This window comes from Aquila chrysaetos, chromosome 4, assembly GCF_900496995.4.
Source record: "Aquila chrysaetos chrysaetos chromosome 4, bAquChr1.4, whole genome shotgun sequence".
Lineage (NCBI taxonomy): Eukaryota > Metazoa > Chordata > Aves > Accipitriformes > Accipitridae > Aquila > Aquila chrysaetos.
The window spans coordinates 48379151-48406043 of NC_044007.1; the positions used below are offsets into that span (position 1 = coordinate 48379151).

General features: G+C 38.9%; 1 protein-coding gene across 1 annotated transcript; it reads left to right on the forward strand.

Moving 5' to 3' along the window:
* Nucleotides 1-283: 283 nt before the first annotated feature.
* LOC115340517 (opsin-5-like) lies at nt 284-24886 on the forward strand. Its single transcript, XM_030012199.2, has 5 exons — nt 284-380; nt 3818-3980; nt 5611-5738; nt 6275-6609; nt 23949-24886. Exons 1-5 carry the CDS (start codon nt 293-295, stop codon nt 24558-24560), a joined length of 1326 nt encoding a protein of 441 aa, XP_029868059.1. The 5' UTR covers nt 284-292; the 3' UTR covers nt 24561-24886.
* The last annotated feature ends 2007 nt before the right edge of the window (nt 24887-26893 follow it).

Consider the following 26893-nt stretch of genomic DNA (forward strand, 5'->3'; position numbering starts at 1 on the left):
GTAGTGAAAAAGTTTCCTGATGTTCACAGGGAACCTCCTGTGTTTCAGTTTGTGCCCATTGCCTCTGGTCCTGTCAGTGGGCACCACTGAAAAGAGCCTGGCTCCATCCTCTTTGCATCCTCCATTCAGATAAATTAATTGTTAATTCAGAAAATAACATAAAATTAAATTCTCCCTGTCCTTTCCCTGCAAAACAGCTTACAGTCTTGCAGAGAGCTCACAGGTACCTACTTGGATACTGAATTTCTAATACTGTGTCCTGTTTGTTTTTCATGTCCTGTTTGTTTTTCAGATGGGCCCATCTTCTGGTGACTCAACATTCCAGTCCAAAATAACAGAATCAGCTGATATTGTTGTTGGAATATGTTATATGATATTTGGTAAGTATGATTTCATGGTATAGAGCTTTGGCGGTATTTGATGTGGTAAGGAGACTTGACTGTAAAAGTAGTTTGTTTCTGACACAGATGGACTTCTCTATTTTCATAAAAAGGGGAAAAAAAGCATAGAGTAAAATCATTAGAAGGTTTTTAACATTATTTATGTTAGGTACAAAAACTTTATTCAGTACTAGGAATATCAAGCTGGACAGGAACGCTGGTTTTTGAGGCCCTGGCAGTTCTCGGCATCCATGTGGTCATTGTTAAGTCTAGACAAGAGAGCATCTACTCTACACATCATTGCAAACCATAGAACAACATATTCTGACCCCTCTTAATGCCTGAAGTAAAATACCAAAAGCCATAGTTAAGTAACATGTCTGGGAGAGGTACAGGAAAGATCAAGTTTATGGCCAACGTTCAGTCCCTGCCTTAGAAAGTGAGATTTCTGTGGAGGGTGCTATGCTGTTAGAGAGGAGGCAAACATCCTCCATAGTCCTCCTCTGGCTGAGGAGAAAAATCTGGATCCAATCTTAAATGTACTGGTCAGTGTAACCATGAGGCAGAGGCCAGGAAAGGCAACTCAGACATCTGGGAGAGCAACGGCCACCCTCATTAGGTGCAGTCAGTAGGCATGGGTGATGCCTGGTGCTTCAGAAGATGGTGAAAAAGAAAAACATAGCAGCCAAATGAATGTCCTAAAAGAAATTTTCCTTCCCTAAGGCAACAAATGCTAGCCCTGAAGTAGGGGATTAATGCAAAATAAATACAGCACCAAAAAGAGTGAACCCGTATCTCTAGTCCTGTCAATGAATATTTGCATCCTAATGGCTTCAAAGATAACATGTGTTTCAACAGGTTTTCCTCAACATTTTGATTGAAAAATTTAAATGAATGTAAGCCCTATTTATTTTAGAGTGTAGCTGTATATGGATAATGGAGTCTGAGAGGAGACTTATAGCCTGGCTGGACAGTACATATCAATTTAGAGACACGTCCCTGCAGTATTTGTACTCCTGAATTTGCAGAGTTGGTTTAGCTAATGGTAGGGTAATTTCTTATCAGAAACCTCATGCTATTCTTCTACCACCAGATGGACTTGAAATTTTCTTGTGTAGCTTTATTTCTGGTTTTGGTGTTTTCTATGTGTTATCAACAACAAATAAGATGCAGACGTCTTTACTGACAACACTGCTGATAAAATAATGAAATTTCCTGTCTGTCCCATGTTCTCCTCTCCCATCTTTGTTCAGCTAGTCATACAACATAGTGTTGCCTTATAACTTTCTTTTTAACTTTCTCATTCTGGATCCCATGATAATCAACCACACTCAGATCACTGAGTCTCTTTGCAGGATGTATCCTCAGTATCTACTGTGTCAGTCGTACCAAAGCTGTTGAAGAGCCCTGCTTAGAAAACAGAATCAGTATGTTCACAAAGCCATAGAAAATGGAGCTTGGAGTGATCCTGATAGAGCATTTAGTCCATTTGCTGACCCCTTATACTGTTCCTGACCCAAATTTGTCAAGCTTCTGAAAAACTTTCCATGAACTCACTAAGCAGTTTATTCCAGCATTTGCTAATATGAAGAGGAATGGGAAATGTGGAAAAGAGGTTTCCAGTAAGTGGTATTTTGTAAAAGCTGCACAAAAAATTTGAAAGGAAAATTATACGCTTAAATAGGAAAAAAAAATTGTTTTAGATGAAACCTCTTCCCATCTCTCCCTCCAGGAATTTCACAATGAAAATATATGTGAACAGGGATGGCTTTGACCATACAGTCAACCAGATCCCAAAGTGGCTGGGATGTCAGTCGGTGCATGCTGAAAAACTGTATATGGACTTGAGCTGGTAATCCAGACAAGAACAGACACCATGGGAAATAAAAGCAAAAATAAAATGAAGGTTTTGCTAAGGAAAAGTGTGATAATTGACTCTTCTATAGTATAATGACTGAAGAGATTTGATATAACTGATATCTCTGATATGGCTACAATTTTTATGTTCTGGTTAAAAATAATCTTACTAGGAACAGTGAAAGAGCATATCCTGATAGTCTGATGATCTGTGCTCTTTGACCTCAGCCAACCTGATTCTGCTTAGGTAATGTTCCTTTTAGAGATACCAAGTGACAATCAGATTGAAATGTAATTGAAACATTAAAAAATATTAAAATGTGGAAAGAAAATGGAAATAATAATTTTAAACAAAATGATCGCTTTTTACTCTGTTTTCATTGTTATATTTTTGAAGTCTTGGAAGAAAAATGTTAGAAACAAAACTGTTGCATATTTGCAGAAGCAGAATTGAAGGAAAATATCTTTTCTCTCTCCAGAAGATTTTAAATTACAAATATCTTAAATGGGCTTAACAAGATCAGTGCTGGAAAGGAATTTAGTATCAGTGTCTAACATTACTTGCTAATCTGCTGTCTCCTTATGAGAAAATATCATAATCTGTAGAATATTTAGGAAAATTGCAGTCTCTGTGCAACTTATTAACCTCAATTTCTATATCAATATTTACTCTATAGGTAAAGTGTTGCTTTTTCCAAAAGTATGCAGGAACAGGCAGTGAGTCCACAAAAGCACTTAGTCTCTCTTCAACAGCTTGATTTCACATGGCATTAATTAAGGGACCCTCCCATTCATTAGGCATTCTCATTTCCATGGCCCTCTGAAGTTTTATGTTCGAAAGTGTTGCTCTTGTGTGTCTATAAAAGGCTGCCTAAAACTCTCATTTTTGACTGTTGTCTGACCTTCTAAACTGATTGTCACCTAACTCCTGTCTAACTTCGTGTATCCATCATTGGTTTTGATACTGTCAGTTTAAAGATAGAGGGCAAATTGCTTGTTTCCTACTAGGCTACATGCAGGCGTCTTAAGTTTCTTGTCAGGTCTCATAGTAAAAACAGCATTCCCAGAGAAAATAGTTCTATCTACACACAATAGAGACACTACTTAACTACATTTTTCTCTTTCATGCATAATTCAACATTCTTGCTATACTGCCTATTATTACTAGGAACTATAACAGGCACCTCTGAGAAAATGCCTCAAAGAGAAAGGAAGAAGGGTTAGTGAACGGAGAGCTCTAGACCTGGAACCAGGAAAATGTGTGCAGTGCCAGCTGGATACTGCCTCTGGCTTAATTAATGCCAGCTTCATACAGGAAAAGATATTTTTTGGCAGGTCAGTTAATTTAATGGATAAAATTATTCATTAGATCTTTGTAGATAGTTTGATGGACAAAACAGGAAGAAACCAGCAAAAATGATTAAAAAATTAAAAAAAAAATTGAAATATAACAAAGAGAAAACAGCAAATATAAAAAGAGACAAGTTACTAGCTGTGATGGCAGCACATTATTCTTGTGTAGGGAAAAAAAAAAGGATGGCTGAAATAATTTCTTCTTCATATTCTGTGTTTCTCTGCAGGAATATGCTCCTTGTTTGGGAATAGTATTCTCCTATATGTCTCCTACAAGAAAAAGAATTTGTTGAAACCAGCAGAATACTTCATTATTAACCTTGCCGTCAGTGACCTTGGTATGACTCTGACATTGTACCCTCTAGCTGTAACCTCCAGCCTTTCACACAGGTTTGTTCCCTATGCACGTGATATTTAACATCCTCTGCAGGCTCTGGAGGTCTGTGTCAGTGATGAAGACCGAATTACTCTGCCCCTTTGCTTGGCATGAAAGTGGGAATTAATTATAGGGACTGGGAGAAGTATGCTCTGTAACAGCAGCTTTGTGGACTGCTAGTGTTAATTAGAGTTTGTGTCTATTTGAGGTCACTATCTTTTTGATTTCTGTAGGGCTGAGAAGATTTGCATTCCAGACATCCACTTCCTACTGCATTTATCCTTTGTGGGTAATGTTATTCAAGTGATGGTGAAATGCTTCTTTTTTTTTTTCAGTTGGACAGTGAAATTTGGTACCATAAAAAGAAAGCCCTGAATTTACTTATGATCTCCAAAAGTAGTGGTAGTGATGATGCATAGAAATGTAGTGTTCTGGATTAACTTTTAGGCCAACACTCTGAATTTAGAACTTCTTCCTTCCTTCCCCACTTCTCTCCTCTTTATCCACATGAATTCAACCTTATATCATTGTGAAAGATCTGTTTTTTGTGATCTTCTTTTAAAGTTTGGGAGGCTTAGGAGGCTCATTACTAGACCTCAGATAGTATTTGTGCAAGCCAGGCAGTATGAAAGTGTTTCAAAGAAAGGAACTAGATAGCAAAGGTGAAGGAAGATCAGAACTGGTTGTCAGGAGTTGTTTTGCAGGATTTGGGATAGGATGGTATTTGTAACATTTTGGTCTATCCCAGTTGTTGCAGAATGTCTTGCAACTGTACAGATGTGAATATGCAGTGCTGATTTGGCTTCCCAAAATACTTTACTGAGAAACCTAGGAATGCATGTTTAATAATGTAATTCAGTAGAATATATTTAACAAAAGAGACGGAGAGTTCCTCACCCAACATAACCACTGAGTAATTTTTTTCTTTTCAGTTAACCAAAATGAAAAAAAAGTATTTGGTTTGATGTGAAAAAATCTCTCTCTGTCTTTGTCCCATCTAGTTTTCTCTTATTTTGGCATCAAAATAAAAAATAAAAGAAAAAAATCCAGTCATTACTCAGTTTTTACTACATTACTTTCTGTGTTAAAACACTGCTAAATATATTGACTAATGGAGAAGATATCTTCAAAATCTAGAATGGGGCTTTTGATAACTGCTACTGCAAATACTCCTGGTGTCTGAATAGAAAGGGAGGAGGTAGAGTGATTCAGATCAAATTTTTGTTCTTCTGGAGAACCTTCACAAGAGAACATGTTGATTTTGATGAAAACTAGTTTTGAAAATATACATAAAGATCGCAGATAAAATAAACTGTATTATTTTATGATCTAGGCCTACTAGTGACAAGCATTTTGATTTTTCTTTTCAGAATGATTGTCGTTAAGATACACTGCTTTGCTTTAAAAAAATAAACAAGCTTAAATGTGAATCATAAAAATAAAGCAGGACATGATTACTTAACTGGCTGTAAGTTTTTCAAATAAGAATATCTTTTGCAGTTGATCATTGACCAACAAATAATTTAATCATGGAGTTTTATTGAATTTTTAAGGCTACAACTGTAAATATATTTCTACCATTTAGTATTACATTTAAGAAAGAAGGATAGCATCTCAGAATTAACTTTCCTGCTTATTTGCCAGGTGGCTGTATGGGAAACAGATTTGCTTGTTCTATGCATTTTGTGGGGTGCTGTTTGGGATCTGCAGTCTCTCAACACTGACGATACTGAGCACTGTGTGCTGCCTCAAAGTTTGTTTTCCAGCTTATGGTAAGCTAATGTTTCCGTCTTAAATTACTCAAATTTTTTATGTGAACATAGACCACCATTTCTGGGTTCCATATCCTGAGGAGTATTTTTAGAGAAGAGATCTATTACATCCAGTCAAACAATTCTTATTTCTGTGATCATTGATAATTAACTATAGGGCTAGCTATATGCAATTGATTACTTTTAAGGTCTTTTAAGTCAGGGTGATAATTTGGAAACGTGGAATAAGAGTTCTGATCTGAAAGCAAGGCTGGCCTGAATAAACTAATTTTTTCAGAGTTTATTGCTACATTTTGATAGAGATTTATTCCTACAGATCTATGTTTTGCTAAGTATCCTACATGTATCAGAGAATTCAGCTACCTAATGTTTTTGCAGATTGTTGCGACCCATGCCCTATTCTTACAAAACTTCAATATGCTATAATATTTTAAAGTTATCCTTCTTAATTACCCTGCTCAGCTGCCTGCATATGGGAAACTCCATGCAGACATGGCAACCATGCTGATCTTCACTGATTGTTTTGTGTCTTCCAGGGAACAGGTTCAGGAGAGAACATGGGCAAATCTTGATAGCCTGTGCTTGGACTTACGCAGCAATTTTTGCCTGTTCTCCCCTAGCTCACTGGGGAGAATATGGAGTAGAGCCCTACGGCACAGCCTGCTGCATTGACTGGCGTTCCACCAATGTAAATGCTGTGGCCATGTCTTACACTGTAGTCCTCTTTTTTTTCTGTTTTATTCTCCCTTGCGGAGTAATTGTCACTTCCTACTCTCTTATTCTGGTAACTGTGAAAGAATCCAGGAAAGCGCTGGAACAGCACGTCTCCGGCCCTGCCAGGATGAGCAACGCGCAAACCACTACTGTCAAGGTATTTGAAAGTTAGCCTTTGGCAAGCTGTTTTTGGCACAGCTGGGCAGCACCATCTAAGGACCAAGAAAGTTCCTGAGAAGGGAATAAAGATGGAAAAGAAAATTGGTCCTTACCGCATTTTTATTTCAGACAACAGTATTGTCTTGTGCAGATTTGCTCTATGGCAATGAATTGCTAAACATACAAATAGTAGCTGTGTTGTGTCTGTAGGGTGATAATTGAGCTCACAGAGCTTCATTACTTGTGAAAATTAAGATTTCAGACTTTTGATCAAAAGGAAGGTTAAAAATTGGAGCACTAAGTAAAAGTGAGTTTGGGTCTTAGGCTCAGGAACCATTGCTTATGAAAGCCAGTCTGGTTTAGAGTGAGTGAATTCTGTTTGCTCAGCTATGGACGTCTGAGGAGGTCCAGGCTTAAGCTTTATATCATTAAAGATTTTAAATAGTAATGTAGAGATCAAATTCTCTTGTGTATAACTGAAGAAAGGACAAAAGTCACAGAAAAGTGCATCTCTCTAAATACTTTTTGAACCAAAGCCTCTGAAGATTTGTTCCGCTAGCTTATACAGTAAAATTAAACCTGTGGTCACTGGAGTTGTGGAAATTGTTTCCTGCTGCCAAATTGTCCCTTTCCAGGAGAAGATCAGCATCTTTCTTTCTAATATACCAAAAATAAGAAAAGGAACTTTGCAGCTGACATTAGGTGTGCTTCACTCTTAGATAATGTACCTATTGAAAGACATGAGTGTTACCTCTTGACTCTTAATTATCTCCAGCAGAAAATCTTTGTCTTTGCTTGATTTCAGTGAATCCTTCTCTTGTTTCTCTAGTTATTTGTTTAGCATGTCCTTCAAAGTATGTTCCTCACCACCCTTCAACTTTCTGCTTGGAATCATCTTTGCTCCTTACCTTCTCTGTCTGTTCAGGAATATGGATACTTTCATTTCCAAATACAATTGGATATCTCACAGATCTGCGTCTGTATAGATGACCTGTTTTATCTTTTTCATAGTCACAAACTTTGTCTCTGTCTGACATCTCTTCAGATTACCAAGTGTAGCGTAGCTGCAGTAGAAATCTTCATCTGTCCTGTCTCTCCCTTTGAGTATCTTGGTTTTCATGACCATGGGAAATGCCATCCTCCTGTCTACTGCATGGTCTTATAACCTAAATATCTTCCTCAATCCATGCAGTTTAGGAACTGAAGAGTTACATCCACATCTTATCAACTCCTTCTTTTTAATAACTCTTAGATGGAACACATTCCAGCTAAAACTCTTAAGTATATTCCTGCCCCATTCTGGATATTCAGTAGACATTCATTTTCTTAAGTCTTTCATTTGACTACAAGATATTATCTTTTAACTGTTTAATTAACTTTCAAGATTCTTCATAACTTGTCCTAATTAACCTCTATACTCCTGTTCAGTAAGAATGAACACCATATGCTGGTTACACTGTATGCTCACAAAACTCAGAAATGTGCGTGGATGTTCAATGGTACTTGTCATTCTTATGAATTCCTTATAATAAACACTTGCAAAAAGAAAACAATATCTCCTTCAAAACTTCCTTTGTGGTGTTAACACAAAAAGTCATGTTGGTGTATCATAGAGGATGATATTGGTTGGGCTGCTGGAACACTAACAGAACTGCTTATCATGTACTGACGAGTATTTCTTCTTTTTATTCCCGGATTTTTTTCCCCTCAAAATTGCTCTAATCTTCACTGTTAGAATGTAAACTCTTTGAGTTACTCTGAGACTGCTTATCTGCAGACAATCTTATCCTGGAATAATAATAATACAAACAACAATTACTTATGCATGATAATCTCTTGGAGACATCTGCTAAGATGATGGTTTAAGTCAAACTCATACAAGCAGAGAGGAGAGAAGAGACATTTTTTGGGTTTTCTTTCTTAGGAAACTGCTAAAACAATCCACCCCAAATATGTCAATTTTGTGGTATACTTGAAATGTTTTTTTGTTGAACTGTAGTTCTTTGAGCCACAATACAGACTACCTTGTAGCACCTGTCAATTTAGAGACAATTTATAGCCCATTCTTCCTCTAGCCTTTTCCATCCTGCCTCTGACATCAGGTCACTGTAACTTAGGAGTCCTGGTCAGGTTTGGCCAGTGCCTCCATGGTCTGATCCAGCTTCAGCTGAAGTGCTTGGACATTGTTTCAGTCTTGAAAAGCAAAATACAGACAATGACTTGGGCACTTAAAATGGGACTTAGACACTTAAAGAGTCTGGCTAAGCCCAGAAACTGAATTATGAAAGCTCTTGCTTCGTGGCTGCTTATGCTGCAAGGCTCCAGGAAAATGCCACAGGTTCCTCTGCAAGCACAAAGGTTTCCCAAGTTCCTGCAGTTTGCTTTAATCTGTACTGCTCTGCACACTAAGTGGCTATCTCTTTCCTAAACCATATTAACATAACCAGGCCATAGCGTTCAATTTAGGCCCACTTTAGTCTATTTATTTATTGGTAATTGAATATTTTTATTAAAAAAAAGCAACAAAATACAGATAACATTCACTATCACTAATCTACTTCCCATGTTAAAAGATCTGTCAGTAGTGGTTTTTTCTGTGCTATTTTAGAATGACAATAGCAAGACTTTCAGAAAATGTAATGGGAGCTATATAGTGCAATTAGCGCTTTTGTACTTGTGAATTTGCAAGGTTGGCTAACTGCTGATATTGATTTTATTGTTATATAGTGCCATAAAAATCAATTGTAATGCATACAGAGGACACTATTGTTCTCATGTGATCTCTTCATAGGTGCCTGGGTTTGCCAGCTTCTGGAGAAAACATGCTCTGAGCATGTAGATAAGACAGATAAATATTACGAATGCAAGTAGAGATGTAGGAAATTGCCTCTTCTCCAGGAGCTCCTTGGGATTAAGCCATTTCAGAAGCACATCCTAGTTTCCCCTAGATGTTGCAGGAGCAAACCCACCATAAGTGTAACTTCATGTCTCATCAAGTATTTGTCCAAATACCATCTCTGAATGCTCTGTATTACATTCAGTTTAAATCATGAGGGGTAAGCCTTTGGCCTGGGAGATTGTGTTCAGTTTTTTGTTCTGATTCAAACTTCCTGTATGACCTTGGACTAATCTCCTGCTACTTAACTTGTACTTCTTTGTGGCTGCAATTTGTTATACCTCTGAATTACCTGATTTAAAACACTGATGTATCATTTGGCTGAATAGGAGAAGGTTGAATAATTCACATCTCTCTCCTAGTATTTTTTATTGAAGAAACTGAGTATCTGACTTTGTTCTTATTATGGAATGCAATGATTTGCAGAGAAACAACACAAATCTACACACTGTGGAGGTTAACTGGTCTTAAATTGGGTTTCTACAATGCATGGACATAGTGCTTCATTTTTTTTAATCCTCATTAAATTATTTTTTTGTTAAATTAATAGAAATGTTACCACCAACAATAATGGAGGATGTTGCACTGCTCTGAAACTGGAAGTATTATATATCCACTGGTACAAGCAATCTTGAAAGCTGTGGCTAATTACAGGTGGGAATATCTATGACCATAATAGAAAATATAATGGAAATCAAATTGGATAAAGGTTACTCTTCAAAGAAGACCTACAGAGTAGAATACAATATGCTAAATCTGAATAATTCATTGTAATGGGTAAATCTACTCCTGAAGTAAAAGAAGATTTACAGCTGTTCAATGCCTTTCTTGATTCTTTCCACCTTAAACAGATGCTTTAGTTGTAAGGCACAGCAATGTTGTGATTTGCTGCAGGCATTTCAAAGCCATTTGGGGATTAGTGGTCAGTGTGTTGTTTCTAAATGCATGTGAAGGGACACAATCTGCATGAAGACACAGTCTTAATGCCAAAGTTACAGTTGCATTACTTACACTATTGGCTATATAATATTTATTGATTTGAGGTGGAGGTGATCCGCTTTTGGGCAAGCATGGGAGAATCTAGTTGACCGATAAAGAACATGTTGAATGTGTCTTACTGTCAAGGCTTGTTATGGCAGAAAACAGACATTTCATCTGGGGAGAATGTGAAATTAAGATTCTGTTATTTTAATACAGATGATCACATTTATGGTTGACTTTTACTTTTGTGCAGTGTAAACATTTGTAATGGTGAAAAGTGAAGGAAGAAGTGCTTTTAGATTCCTATGTGAGCATGGCTCAGAAAAACCCTTCTATAATGCTTTAGACCTTTCAGTAAAGTTGTCTTTGTTTTTGTGTAGTCTCATTTGACTAGTTCATTTATAGTAATCACAGCTACACCTTAGGCTTTCCAGATGTGCAGGTCCTATGAAGTTGTCAGGCATCTTGGGCAAAAGTACAATTTTTTTATTATTTTTTTTTTTAATCTGGAAAAGATTTACAGAGGAAAAAAGAGGACAGATCAAGGGTGTGTGATAGCCTCTAGCCACCCCGAGTTCATCAGACTTCTGTTACAGTCTGATGCATACTATTTTAATTCCTTTCCTCCTGGTGTAGGAATAATAGCATCAGTTGTTCTTGTCTGTTGCTTTTCAGACTTTGCCATAGTTCCTTTAGAATATTTTGCAAGATTCAGTTGCAATATGCCTTGGCTTTACAGGTCAGTAAACTACCATTCTGCAGAGTGTTTAGGTGGCTAGTTGCATGATTTCTATGTATGGTAAAACTCTGCAAGATTGAAATTATGGCCAATATTTCCCTTACCAATGAGAACTGGAGCAAGGTCAAACTACCAAACTAAGGCCACCGGTGTAGTCATAATTAGCTACAAGACTCAAATTCAGGAACCACTCTTGCTTTTCCTGGTGCTTAGCCCATTAGCTTCCGCCTCCTGCATATTTCTGCCTCCAGGCTTTGGTATGATCTTACTTATGGTGCCCTGAATGATCAGCAAAGTTTGCACAGAGAGACAGTCTGCAGTTTTCTAATAGAGGCTTCTGCTCTTGCAGGCTTTTGAAGAAAGAGCTAGATGAGCATTGCTAGCAGCTGGTCCATGAGATTGGGTGTGTGAGTCTTGCAGTCTTCAAGGACCCAGAGGCTGAGTTTGGGGTCCATTTTACCTGACTAATGTAAATTCAGTAAGCAGAAGGGATTTGTAGGAACCTGTCTTCATCTTGTGAGCCACTGTGGGGGACAGGCAGCATCTTGGCAGATGGTGGTGGATGAACTAGCAGATCTTAGGTGACCAAGGGCTGGATCAAGGGATGACAGCCATTTTGTCCATCATGCTCCATGTCAGCTGAGCTAGTTGTCTCAGAGGGGTAGCATCCTGTTCAATTATTACTGTAATGACTGTACTTAGAAACTTTGAAGCAGTGGTTTCTCCATGGCACACTGTTTATTAGACCTTGCTCTGGGGTGCGTTGCTCCCTGGTGTCCTGGGAGGACACTAAAGAAAAAAATGATGGCCTTTTAGTACTGGTTTCTATATTTTGATGAAAAATGAGCTTCAAAAAGGAGACTGAAACCATAGTATCAAAATAAGAGAGGGAAAATATCAAGCGATGGGAACAGTAATTATACGTTTATGTTCTCCTATTATCATCTATGATCCAGATCAATGAGAACGCTATGTTCCCAGCTTTCATAATTGCACTGGGTGCTCCTTGGTTTCTGAGAATAAAGCCATGATAGCTGTTTGTGCAGGTGTCTGGCCTAAGATACACTGGTAAGATCCTTAGTGAAATTTAGGAAGACCCCTTGCACTTCAGCAGATGGGAGTGGGTGCTGGGACAAGCTGGTTCCCATGGTCATTGAGGTTTGCTGGAATTTTCCCTGGTGTATGATGCATGTGTACTTGTGGATACTGACTGTGAACAAAACTTTGCTTTTGCAAATCATGAGATGTAGAAAAAGTTGTGCTGAGGTGACAGGGAAGGGCAGAATTCAGCTTTGGATATGCTCTGTAGGTGTAAACCCCCACGAGGAGATCGGGCCCTAAATCTAGCACTGGAATTCTTCCTCCAAGGGAGCCTAGATCTTCCTCACCTGTGTGCTTTAGGTAGCCCTAGGGCAGGACAAGTAGAGACTATGTTTAATTTTTTAAGTATTTAATTCATTGGGATGCACATAATGATCCCATCTACATGACAACCAAGGTAGTCCACGATGCAAGGAGAATTGATTGCACTGAAGATACCTAGCTGAAGTACACATTTTAAATAATGTGTACTTGTTTATGCTACATTACAGCACTGTTTCTACTTAAGATACAGCCAATATGTAGTAGTGCCTGAGTACAGGAGAGGGCATATCCATTTATGTATACTTTTTGTAAGCTTTGTACTAATCAAAGGACTCACTTTAAAATAAATAGGCAGGTACCAAAAAATTTTGGCCAGTACCAATTAGATAGCATTAAAAGTATTTTTGTCATATTTTAGCAAGACAGCTGAAAAGGAATTAACTTTATCTTTCACAACTCAGCACCATTAAGCTGAGCAGATACAGTGAGATGCTGTCTCTATGTACAAAAGAATAAGTGAAGAAAATAATGCCAGATGGCTTAAAAAAATGCTGCCAAAGGTCTGTTCCAAGGTCTTGAGAGCAGAGTAATCATTGGAAGGAGGCCCATTGACTTGTTTTAGAGCAGACACTGATATGAATCAGGTGTTTTTTTCTGAACCATGGTAACAGTAGTTTACTGTTTTTATTTTTTTGTGCTTTGTTGAATGAAGGGATGAGTAAAATTCATGACATGAATTTTCAAAGCTTAGCCTGTGAATTTCTAATTTCTTTTACTTCTTCCTCTATTTTAGCAATGCATTGGCTCACTGGCTTATTATTTTGCAGAAAAACAAAGTAGAGGTTATAATAGTCCCTTGAGGAATAAAAAAAATCAGTGGAATTAATTTGCTGCTTATAAGCATGTATTTGGACTAAGTCTCAAAGATTTTGAAAATAGTTGCATTTACCCTGTCAGAAACAATTTGCGGGAAAAACTTTCTATTCTCAGCAGAATAGCTTCACCCATAACAATTCCTTTAAAAGTGAAAGGAAAGAAGAAAGCATTTTATGGGCTTTGTCATAGCCTTATCTAATTACCTTCTGAGAGCCCATTTCTCCTTTGCAGCCTCTGGGAACTGAGAATTCTTTAAGGCTCTGCTGCAATAAGCATATGGCATAAATAAATTGAGAAAACTTAAGCACTTGCTGCAAATATTCTTTTCTGTTTTGCAGACAAGAATGAATTTGGCTGCCAAAGTAATCAAAAGGTTCTACATAAGAGGCAAATGGTGGACCACATATGATTCACAGGAAGGACAACATGTAGTCCTCTCAATTTAAATGATATGATCTCAGGAAGACTTGATTCTTCTAATTCATTAATGCTCAAGACTTCTTATGCAAAATCTTTTTGCAATATATTTCTTAAAACCCAGAAAATTTACTTCTAACTTTCTATTCTAAACTCTCTTTATTGTTACAATGAAGTACCCTTTATTAGTATTTTTGTGCCCAGAACATCCATATGCTGGCAAGGTTCTCTGTTGTACAGAGAAATACTTCAAGTCAAGACATGCAAGATGCTGAATTCATTGAAAGTTTGCTTCCCTGCGTATTCCTAGCATTGGTCTCAGGCGTGTTGGATGGACTGGCCCTGACAGCATGCAGATTTACCTCGTCTGTGTCTACAGGCTACAATTGTTCTTGTCTTCTTAAAAGATCCATAGGGGCACACGGTTTTGTAAGTCCATGGCCTAACTCAAAAGTATCTTTCCTGAACTCGACCAGAAACTCTCCTTTCCATGCCTTCTGTACATTGCTCCTTCTTACTGATATTCTTGATAATCCTGACAACCTTAAGCAATAATGTTGTAGTCTCCATACAGGTATAGAACGATCAGGTGAAAGTGAATATTTTTTAGTCAGTTTATTATCTAGTTAGAAGAATTTGCTAAATCTTCTTTGCTATAGTGAACCTGGTGGTATAGCAAACATTCATCCGAGGCCCAAGGGAGTTCATTATACTGAGGGTGAAGTGTAGCTAAGAAAGTGTTACACAACTCTCATATTATCAAATTCTGTGCATATTTCTGGACAATATTATTCTTCTGTAGATGAAATTTTTAAATATAAAGGTTGGCTGTTACATCAAAGCTACTGCATTATATTTGGAGACCTAAACAGGAGTTCTGCAGGCTGGTTGAAGATCTGCAGCTCGTACTGATTTGGTGGAATTTACAGAGAATTGACACACGGTGAGCTGTCGAAATTGTAGGCAGGTGCTAAAATAGTGACATACATGCTGAAGTGTAGATGCTAAGGACTGAATGATCTAAAGCATCTACATGGTCTCCATTAAAGCTTGCTGAAATTACACACTACGACAGATATATAGATAATTCAGTATTTATATATTTTATAATTAAAAAGCAAGCCCACTATGTAATTATTATAGTTATCTAAACATGATATCTATTAAAAGTTTGCAGTTATATCTCCATGCTGGGCTATGACAAGGTAAGAAAATGATCAGCAATAGCTCCCAATATCTTAATATCCATAATTTTTTAACTATATTGAAATCTTCACTTGTTATTTGAAATGCTGGTTCATGTAAACTAGTATTGAATCCTTAGGGCAGCCTAGTATCACAGGTGTAATGTACATATCTGTTTCCTTGAATTTTAGAGTATTTGAAAATTATTTTGTTGTGGAAACAAATGTCACTAGAATGCAAAGGAGCTGGTATTGTTAGATGCTGTAGGAGTGCAGACCCAGAAAACTGGGAACCCAAATGTCTTCCTATCAAATTAGGAAGCAAAAGGCAGCAGATAAAAGCAGACGAATCTGAGGAGTTGTAGCAGGAAATGGTGGCAATTTCTGCATTGTCAAAGAAAAGAAGGCCAAGGATCACAAGCACTGGCCCACTCATTGCCCTGTTCCATAGCTGTTAGCATGCTCCCTCATGGGGTTTCTACCCATGCCAGGGGACAGTGCAGACCAGGGACTGTTCCTAAAAGGTGATGTGGGCAAGGCTGTGGCACATTTGTCTTGTACCAGTTCCCTCTTGTACAGTTTGCTAGTACTATCCCAGCAGCATCTGCACTGTAACATGATCCTAATGCCCCTTCCTAGGGCATGCAACAAATACTCTCTTTCATGCCATAAAACCACTTTGAACTGAAAAAATGTACACCGAACCCCCAATAATTATGTCTTAAGCCCACCAAGATGCTGCAATAGAATGCTGGTGACGCCCAAGGCCCGACACTATGCAGTGTGGATGTGACTAGTCTGTGCTAGATACAGACAGTGGTCCCTGATCTTATTTTATTTAGCAGTTTAGCCAATGAGACTATAAAACCCAGTCTTCGTGTCCAGGATACATCCCCAGGTACTGCATGTTAGTTGTTAGATGGAGTCCCTTTTTAACATGGCTGGAATGCTGGGGAGAGGTTCTGGGGGTTAATTTTTCTTTACCAGCTGTGCCTGGCTGAGTAGCACCATGCAGGAGAAAGCTTTATGTCTGCATAGTTTAAGTAGGAGAATGAGTGATATCACCTTAGTTTTTCCAGCAAGAGAACTGCCAGTGTCAGGTAGGCTCTTGGCCTGTTGCCACCCCTACCATGACAGTGCCCCATCCGGTCCCCAGGGCTGCAATGCTCCTCTTGGTGCAGCCTGGTACTAAATGAATGGCCATGAAAGATTAGATTGACTTTTCTCATGCTGATGCTTTTATGTCATGCTTAACAGGATCTTAGCATGTTTTAGTGATTGTCAATCTTAATTCCTCTGCTCAGTGTCTGTGATGTCAAATCTGTTTGCCCTACTAAGGACATAAATCTGCCCAGTGAGACTTCTGGCTTCTGACTAAATCTGGAATACTGGGCTGCAGTTTGGGCTGAAATTATTATTTTGGAAACTCCTATGATTCACAACATTCCTAGATTTCATGTTGTGGTGGGTTGACCATGACTGGATGCCAGGTGCCTAGCAAAAGCTGCTCTAACACTCCCCTCCTCAGCTGGACAGGAGAGAGAAAATATAACGAAAGGCTCATGGGTTGACATAAGGACAGGGAGAGATCACTCAGCAATTACTGTCATGGGCAAAACAGACTCGACTTGGGGAAAATTAGTTTCATTTATTACCAATCAAATCAGAGTAGGATAATGAGAAAATAAAACCAAATCTTAAAACACTTTCTCCCTACCACTTCCTTCTTCCCTCCCCCCCAACAGTGCAGGGGGACGGGGAGTGGAGGTTGGGGTCAGTTCATCACACATCTCTGCCTCTTCTTCCTTCTCACACTCTTCCCCTGCTCCAACGTGGGGTCCCTCCCACAGGAGACAGTTCTTCATGAACTGCTCCAACGTGGGTCCCTTCCATGGGCTGCAGTCCTTCAGGCACAGACTGCTCCAGTGTGGGTCCCTTGCAGGGTCACAAGTCCTGCCACCAAACCTGCTCCAGCGTGGGCTCCTCTCTCCATGCGGCCACAGGTCCTGCCAGGAGCCTGCTCCAGCGCGGGCTTCCCATGGGGTCACAGCCTCCTTGGGGTATCCACCTGCTCCGGCACGGGGTCCTCCCTGGCTGCAGGTGGATATCTGCTCCACCGTGGACCTCCCTGGGCTGCAGGGGGACAGCCTGCCTCACCATGGTCTTCCCCACGGGCTGCAGGGGAATCTCTGCTCCGGAGCCTGGAGCACCTCCTCCCCCTCCTTCTTCACTGACCTGGGTGTCTGAAGGGCTGTTTCTCGTACATGTTCTCACTTGTCTTTCTGGCTGCTGTTTCTGTGCCTGCTACAACTTTTTTCCCTTCTTAAATCTGTTCTCCCAGAGGCACTACCACCATCACTGATGGGCTCGGCCTTGGCCAGTGGCGGGTCCATCTTGGAGCCGGCTGGCATTGGCTCTGTCGGACATGGGGGAAGCTTCTAGCAGCTTCTCACAGAAGCCACCCCTGCTACCAAAACCTTGCCATGCAAACCCACTACAGCATGTTTTCTAATGCAAACAGTCCAGCCTGCCAAGATAATTCCTCAGGATACAAAAATGCATGAGGCTCAGGGTGACACTCACTGATGCCACTTTTGCAGTAAGCATGTTTTGCATCTGTTTATACTGGCCAGAACAAATTGGACCCAACCCGTGGGAAAGATGGGCAATGATTCAGACTTGCACCACTGAGGACCAGACACTTACATGTTAGTTCACTTTTAGAAAATGCTGTTGAGGCATATGATATGTTTGGGTTTTTTTGAACATAGCTGACAAATTCATACTAGGACTACCTACAAGGCTTTTATGAGTCAAAATGAGTTGCTAGAAACCTGCCTGGAACATAACTTTGAAATAATGCTTCACAGCAGTAATTAAATGTATAGACAAACAGACTTTTTGTAATGCATATATTCTCATTCTTCATGTACTTTCTCTCAATTATAATGAGTAATGCTTTACAATATGGGTAATTTAATGCAAATTACCTTGGTGACTGTGTTAAGGGAAAGATGAAAGCAAAAAATGAGGAGAATGCTCATGCATTTTGTGCTGGTTCCTGTACAGTATAAGTGCAAATCTGGAAATCTGTTTCTAGATGTTGGTAGCTCTCTATAGGCCAGGAGACATTGTTATTTGGAAGCAGATTGGAAGTGACAAATACTTTCCCTGGGTGGGGGGGGTGTGGAAAAACGTGGGTAGTTTCAGAATTTGATTTGTTGAATGTATCAAGCGTGGTTGGTGTGTTGTGTTTCTAGTTCTGATTCTTATAAACTTGATGGACAGATTTTGAAATCTGGACTGGACATGCAAAAATACATATTCCTTTGCCAGCGTGATTAGAGATGCGTGAGAAAAAGGTATTTTTCTGTTTTTTTTTAACAAGTTTAGATACTCCAAAGGATTTTGCATGTACAATTAAAGCAGATGTATGCATAATTTTAGTAAATATGTACACAAATGCATATATGATTTTGCATGTGGAAATGAGTCATTTTCTATTGAAAACGTGGGGCAAACCAGCTCCACAAGTTAGACATCTAGAAGTTAGACAGCAAGGATTCAAACAAGATATTTCTGTTGTAATAATTTTTTGAATAAAAACCACAGTGATCAAGTGGTTTATGTTTTTCAATTAGTTTTCAAAACACATGATTTGATAAAATCTGTTTTTCACTTACCTTAAGCCAGTATCTTTTCCAAGCATTGTGTGTTCTTACTAAACAAACTTAGAGTAATCCTAAGAGGGAAGCTGTGAAGGATTTGTACATGTGCATATTTTTCACTTATTTCATGGGAACAAGTAACACGACTTTGTTTCTGGTAGGATGACAGCAAGGTACTGCTGCCTCTTTGTGCCTGGGTCACTGGCTGAGTGTCATTGCATCAGGGACATTCTCACCAGTGGTTCAGTCCTATAAAGCATCATTTACTTAAACGTGTTAATAAGCTGAATTCACCCTGTCTTATTCAATACGTACTCCAATAAACATCTAGTTTGAAACAGTTGAATCAGATCCTGAGCTTGTGCCAACAGCCAGGGCTTGTTCCAGTCTGTGTGAGTGAACTGACATGCACCAGCTGCAGATCTAACTACAAAGATGACTTAATGCTGCAAGTGTAGAATACCTATTTTCTTCTTCTACTTACCTGTAATGTAAAAATATCCTCTATAACTTGTATTCTTTGCTGTGAAGCTCTTCTTATAAACCATCTTTTCCCCATGTTCCAGTTCAATCATAATTCCCCAAGAGAGACTTTTGCCTGTAAATTTCTGAGCAGTGTCACCTACAGTTATATTTGGTATGTGAAAAATATCCTTGTGCTTGATTTACAGACACAAAGAAATTTTTTTCATTTGTAATTGTGTTTATTTGCTTCTCCAGGAGATATTTTTTAAGAAGGTTTTTGTATATAGGATTTGCTTACACACAAGGACAGAGTTTAAAAAGGTTTTTGAAAATCCCTATATGCCAAATCATATTGTTCACAAGCTATGTTAGAGTACTGTCTAGGCTAACAGGCAGAGCAAGGGTGAATCACTTCTTGCCTTACCTTGGGAAATTATTATATTGCTATATACCTACATTTATATAAACTTTTACATTTTATGAAATGATTTATACTTGGTCAACTCCATGTTATGTCAAACATCCCAGTCAGAAAGTGCATAGGGGATGCTATGTACCCTGTGATGGTATTTTTCTTATGTCCCTGTATGATGCACAGGACTAGGGATTCTTCTGGCCAGTGAGGTCTTTGTGTGGAGATACAAATAATTAAAATAAAAATCTGGCTTGCAAGATGTGGGAAGAAGGCATTTAGTCATAATACTACAGAGCAACAATGGGGCACTGCTGATGGTCATGTTGATAAGGAAAAGTGTTAGAAATTTCCACAGATATGTGCAGTTATGAAAAGATAACTCAGACCTGAAGCTGTTTTTCTCTCTATTTCCATGATAAAATAAAGACATTAGAGAAAGTCCATTATAGTTCATTAAAATCATCTTCCCATTAACACTAAGGGATTTTGGATTGTAAACCTTGACTCTATTTTCTACAAACTGTAATGAATTACTTAGTGCCTTTTGGAATAGTTTCCATAACAACTAATTTTTTTTTTATGCCTTTCTATGAGGCCTGCACATATTTTTCTAAATTACATTGTCACATTTTTCCTTAATCAGCCACACAACTTCACACTGGATTTCCTTGTGGTCTATAGAGGCTCAGTTTGCTGCTTCCGCAATTTTAGCAGCTATGTGTTATAAGCTGAGCCTAAAATTAGGCAATATACTTTTCCTTACTTTAATGAGAGAAGTTGGGCTCAAGTCCTGAGTGAAATTATGAAAAGGCTCGGCTATAGTCTAACATGCCTGTTGTCCTCCCTGGGTATCATTGTGTAGTGACGCATAGCTGACTGCTGCCTCAGGTGGTATCACCTTCACAGGAGGAAACCCAAGGCCAGACCTGACAACTGTCCATCAAGAATAGCATAAAGATTATTGAATTAATCACACAGTGATTAATCACACAGGGTAGCTGACTTGTCTCATAGTGTCAAAGTCGTATTCACTTATGCACAGTTCTCCCTGGTGTATGTAGCTGATGTGTGGCTTTTGTCAGTTAATGAAATAAAAGAACAAATGTACAGATCACTTATTCTGAACAACCATTTCGGGGGTAAAATGAACTCATCATTGGAAATAACATACCTGAGGCAGAAGTAAAGGGTTTTTTTCTGACATATTCACAGAATTCTAGTTAGTTATTGAGGCCTGAATTCCAGAACCGATGTAGATTTGTTTCTATCCTGCTACTTATATTTCTAGGTAACCTTTGACCACTGTATTGTGCACTGATATTTTAGAAGTCATTGGCAAAGTTAAGTATGAACGAGTAGGAAAGAAGTAATGCTCACTCACAAGTGCTCTGTCCCTTACAGTGAGAGAGCTTGTGGAAAAAATGATTTTGCTTTCAAAACTTTTCTGCTATTATCTTTGACCAGTTATATGCAGGTAATTGAAATGCCTCTTTATGGCTGTCTCGTTATGCTTTGTTTCCTCTCTAGATTCACTGGAACAGTGTACATTCAATAATCTTTTTCTGATCATTTTAGGAAAACTGACCACTGCATGTGTAGTATTTCAGAGGTAGCTAAGATACGGTTATACAAATACACCATGTCTCCAAGAATGTGTACGAAAGGACATGTCTTTGAAGGTATAGTGTGCCTATACAATGTTTCCCCATTCGTTGTCCTTATGCAATGCTGCTGTTGTTCTTGTTTGCTGACAAAAAGACAAAGGTTTCCTTTGGTTTGGCCCTTTGGTGAATTTCTTGTGAAAGTTCACAAAGTTGCCCCATATCTACCTCATTAAAAAGCCCCTCTTTTGTTGTGCTTATGAAAATCATCTCATGCTGGCATCACTGTTTAGCCCACTCCTCACACCTGACTTCTTGGAACCATGTTGGTCATTTTGTTGGTCTTAAGGAGATGGAGGTACTTCATCAAACACCTGGCTTGAAACTTCTTACCATGGGCAGAAAGTGTTAAGCGTTGTCCAAACTCTGTTGTACTAAACTCCAGACTTCTCAATATGTGGCATGACAATATAAATCATAATAACAAAGTCTCTTTCTACATGCATGTATGTATATGTACAGTTGATATGCTCAGATATCTCAAAGGGCGTTCCTTTTGCCTGATTGTGTTTCGCTAAAAGTTAGTTGTCTTAAGTACAGCCCCCAGATTGTCAGTGACAAAGATCTGAGAGCAATCTGTCGCATCTATTTTAGACATAGATCTTTGAATAATATCAATTGCTTTCAGGAGATATGTCTCTCTTTCCTTTGATGTTATAAAGAACCTAGTCTGGCTTAGATTTAGCATATAAACTTTTGGATAGCTCGAGTTATGCAAGATTAATCCCCTGCTTGCTGTAGGAACTGCATTGATGCAGTTCGGGAAGCTGGCTGAGAGCTCCTTGAAAATATGTGCCAAATCTTTTTTCAGAGGAACAATGTAAAGCCTATTGCAATCCCAAAGATTAATTGCTACCATAAATAAGTCATCTGGGAAATGCACCAATTGATTCTAATGTACATTCCTTCTTAATGTGGTTCTAAAGGACAAAGGCATATTACTTGCCGCAGAGACTGCTTTTAGTTTCAGTCTTGAATACTGGCTGCGGACAGCTGAGGATTACAAAACCCATGCATATGGCACCAGCATAACCATAGGTAGAGCCAGACCTTAAGCTGATGTAAAGAAATGGAATGCTATGGAAACAAAGAGAAAAATTAAGTTCACCCCATCTTGTGGATTTGCCTCTTCATCGTTTCCTAACTAGTCTCATTCTGTCAAAATACCTTGTTCCTCAATTCTGTCAAATCACTTTAACTTTGGACTTTATGTGAGCTCTAGCAGGTTAGAGCTTTAAATGGTTATCACCCATATCACCCATAAATGGGAAATTTCTCCTGTGTCACTGTTATTATAGCTGGATGGCTTTCTAGAGACATAAAAAAATTCATAAACAGATTTTAGCTTAACAGAAAGAACAGTTAAATGCCACAGACATTCCTCATAAAACTTGTGATACATATTTCTTGGCAATCACCGTGCATTTCTCCTTGCAAAATAAAATTTGTGAGACTGTTAAACTTAGGGAGAAAATAATAGCATTTGGAGGAGCTCTTTATGCCTTAAAAGTCTAATGCATGTTTCTTTGGTGTTAGTGCTCAGGGCCTCTTTCATTCTTACTCTAAACACAACAATGTCATCTGTCTTAATAAAAAACCCCATGATTTTTGCAACCTTGAATCTATATGCAGAGCCCCACTGAGAGAAGTGGTGGATTTGCAGTTAGCTGAGCTAGTTAGCAGTTCTGTACTCCCACTTGCAGAGGGCAGCTCAGGCAGGTGGCATGATTAGCAGCTGAAAACGAAAGTACTTTCCTTACCTATTTTTTTCTGTTCCCTTGGATCCAATAGTACTCTAAATTGAATGGATTCTCTACAGTCTTCCTTATTTGAAAATACACACTTCTGGGAAAAAAATGGACTTGTGAAGCTTCTTCAAGAGCATAAATATTCTTGTTTCTGTCTTTACGTATGCACTTCATTTATAAGCAGTGCTTAGAACGATGCCCAGCAGGTTAGTCTTCCTATACAAGCTGATGCTTACAGTTTACTTTAGATTTCTTGAGGTTTATGTTTATTGCAGATCTGATATTTATTCTTCCATTTTATGTATCACTGTGATAATCTATAAAAAAAAACCAACAGTTTGTTTTTTTTTTAAATAAAGCCTCTCAAAGCTTTCTTGATAGGGTTTATTAGGACAAACAATTGTGTGGTAGGAGTTAAATTAAATTAATGCATTTGATTCACCTTCAGGATTAATCTAGTTTTCTGCTGTCAGATGCCTGTGTGTGGCTCCAGCTGAGCACCAATAGTAAAACTATGGAAGACTTTCTTTAGCCAGAAAAATCAATATTGCTTATGAATTAGACAGTAGATAGGAATGGCTTTGCAATCCAGACAAGTGTTTCCCCAGAATAGCATCTTTTTCTTTAGGTTGGCTTCCTTTTAGGTGTAAAAAGAGTTTTCATAGCACTTTAGGGAAGAGGAGGAGAAATGTAGGAGCGGGTACATTTTAACTCTGAAGCTTCAGGCACAACTAAGTTTCAGACAGAATTAAGTTGCTAGACAAATACACATTTGGAGAGCAGTTGAGGTATGATGGAAGACTTGGGGACACTTAACAAGGAGGTTCAATCAGGTGGTATTTTTATGCATATACTATTTTGGTGGGTATTTTTCTCATGCATGAAATTTTTTAACTCACTGTTTTCTCTTTTTCTCTGCAAGCTGAGTGTTGCTGTGTGCATTGGGTTTTTTGCTGCCTGGAGCCCTTATGCCATCATTGCCATGTGGGCGGCTTTTGGATCGATAGATAAGATTCCTCCATTATCCTTCGCTGTGCCAGCTGTCTTTGCAAAGTCATCCACACTCTACAATCCACTTATCTATCTCCTCCTGAAGCCCAATTTCCGAAACACCATCACCAAAGATTTCACAGCTCTTCAACAGTTATGCATCAGGAGTTGTTTTTGTGTCAAGGCACCGCAGAGCTACAGATCAACTTTGAACACCGGCCTGAGAACATTTAAGGACAAAAATGAATCCAGCTGTAATTCTCTGCCAATTGTGGAAGAACGTTCTTATTTCCCCCGTGAAAAGCACAGTGATACTTTCGAATGCTTTCAAAGCTATCCAAAATGCTGTCAGGAGAGGCTAAGCACTATGGAATGCCCTCCTCAAGAAACTGTGTCCTTGGAGAGCAACCTCCAAACAAAAGCGAGACAGGGCAGTAAGAAGTCAGTAAAGGTGGTTGTGCGGGGAGAAAAAAGCATTGAAATTGATACCTTGGAAATCACCTTGGAAGCATTACCTGTGCATCGTACATTTACAGACCTCTAGAGCTGCTTGCATGAAGCCCTCTGACAGTAATGTTGTTATACTGGATTTGTGAATGTAACTTTTTCTAAAGAGTCCTTCTACTACTCCATTTTCTAGATTATTTCCTGGTTTTTCTCATACTCTTTGATGGGACTCATGCTGCAGCATGGACATGCTATAAATGCTGTATGACTCTTGCCATGCCAACTTAAGTACGTTGTGCTAACTGTGTTCACATCATGAACTGTCAGACAAATCCTCAGTGCATTTTGTAATGTCCTTCCACTCTGTTTTCAAGAGAATACACTAACCATTGAGAGATTTTCCATAAAGCATTATTACCCTTTCTAGAGTATGTACATTTTATATTCTGTCTGTTCAAAACAAATAACTCAATGCACAGTTTTAAAAGGACAAGCTCATGCTGGTTTAATTGTTATAGCAACTGAAAAGGTAGATGCTAACTGAAATGCCTGTTTTCCAAGAAGTGATGCTGGATGTCTGCATATGTTGCATTTGCTGGGAGATATAGGTCACTTTGTTCCTTGCTTTGAGATGAACAGGCAGGTTCTGACCTCGTTCCACATGAATGAAATCAAAATATTTCTCGTAATTCAAGATAGTATGTAACTTTTGTTTACCTTCTGGAGTAATTTCAGAACTTGCCCTAGGACATTATTATTCCCAGTTTCCTGTATAGGACCTTGGAATTAGGAGGGTGAAGACCTGGCCCAGAAATACCACAAGGAGCAAGAATCGCTGCTGGTTGAAACCACTGAAACCTGTGAACACTACCCCAAGCAAAGATCCCAGTCCTCCAGGAATTCTTGTATTTGGCTTACAAGGACAATTCTGCAGAGTAAGAATAGGCACAGCTCTTCTTTCCTGTGTCCTCGGGCTCCTTTTTTCTCCCATGGAAGAGGAAGGAAAAGAAAATGAAGGGGTGTTGGAGAAAGGTCTTTTGAAATGGTTGCTTCTACTGGTTAGGGAGGATTTGGTTAAACTGCTGCTCTATTTCACAGCTTGCCAGCAAGAAGCACCATATCCTCTGCTGCTGCTGAGAGAGCAAGGGCATGCTGGGAGTGCCAGGCTCTCATTTTGGCCAAGCTAGAACAAAAATTACTATAGCTTTGTTATTAAAAGTGATTATAGCTTTGTTTTCCAGCTGGAGTTACATTGGGCAATAAGGCAGTCCTCCTCCCAAGGACTTTGCCATCTGCAGGGCCAGTTCATCCTATGCTCCCCAGGAGACGCTACCAGAGCCTCAGGGGAATACCTGTATCTTTGTAACAATAATGATTCATCAGCAACAAATTTTGCTGCTGTTTCTGTGGTGGCTTGAAGAAAATGTAACTGATTGCAAAAGGGACAGCCGTGTTAAACTCTATGAAAGTCTCCAGTTAGCCACTTCAAGGGATTTTCGGTTGCTATTGAGTACATTTGCCTTATTTACTTGGGACATAGAATTTTCTGGCGTGTTTTTACATTGCCCTCACCTCCCCCCACCCAAGCCTCCTTTTATCCTCAATGTTCTTGTATGTGACTAATCATTAAGATACTTTTTATTGGATTTCCGTGATGCATATATGTTTAAAATACATGACCTAATGAAAAGTACAAAACATTTACAGGGCATTACAGAAAAGAAACCCTCCCCAAGGTAAAAAAATACTGTGTGTCTTCCGGAGCTCCAAAAAAGCAATCAGAAAAGGCAGCTGGACTTTGAATGCTCAGAAAGTCCTTTCAGTGTGTGCTTTCTCCAACACTTCCCAAGACACATGGGTCCGCAGCATGGCACAAAAGGGAACTTAGTTCTACGGGGCTGCAATTACTGAAACTGCTGTCTCTGACTTCAGATGAGGTGGGATCAGGCTTTGAAGACCTTTAGGCAATGTTGGACTTTTCAGATAGTGAATCAGTGAAAAATAGGAGTGGAAGCAACTTTCAGAGGTCATCTGGTCCTTCCCGCTTGAAGTCCCATTGACGTCAATACACAAAGCTGAGTATGTGAATAAATCTCTGGAGGACTCACTGACAAAGATGTATGTTTGAAGGTTTTAACTGGCCTATCATTGCAAAGCCTAAAAATGTCATGCTATCAAAAGACAAAAAATTATAATCTGCATGGCGCGGAGGGGCTGCATGCCCAGCTTCCATACAGATGTTTGAAATCCCAACCGCAACATGCAGCTCTTTAAAATGATTAGAAAAATGTTGGGTGTTTTTGTGCTGTGACTCCTCTTTGAGCTGTGCTGCTTGTTAGCTACATAGTGAGATAATACTATGAGCTATTAGTCTAAACCACAAATATCATTTTTCTAAGAGATCTACATGGGGATGTTAAGAAAATGAGA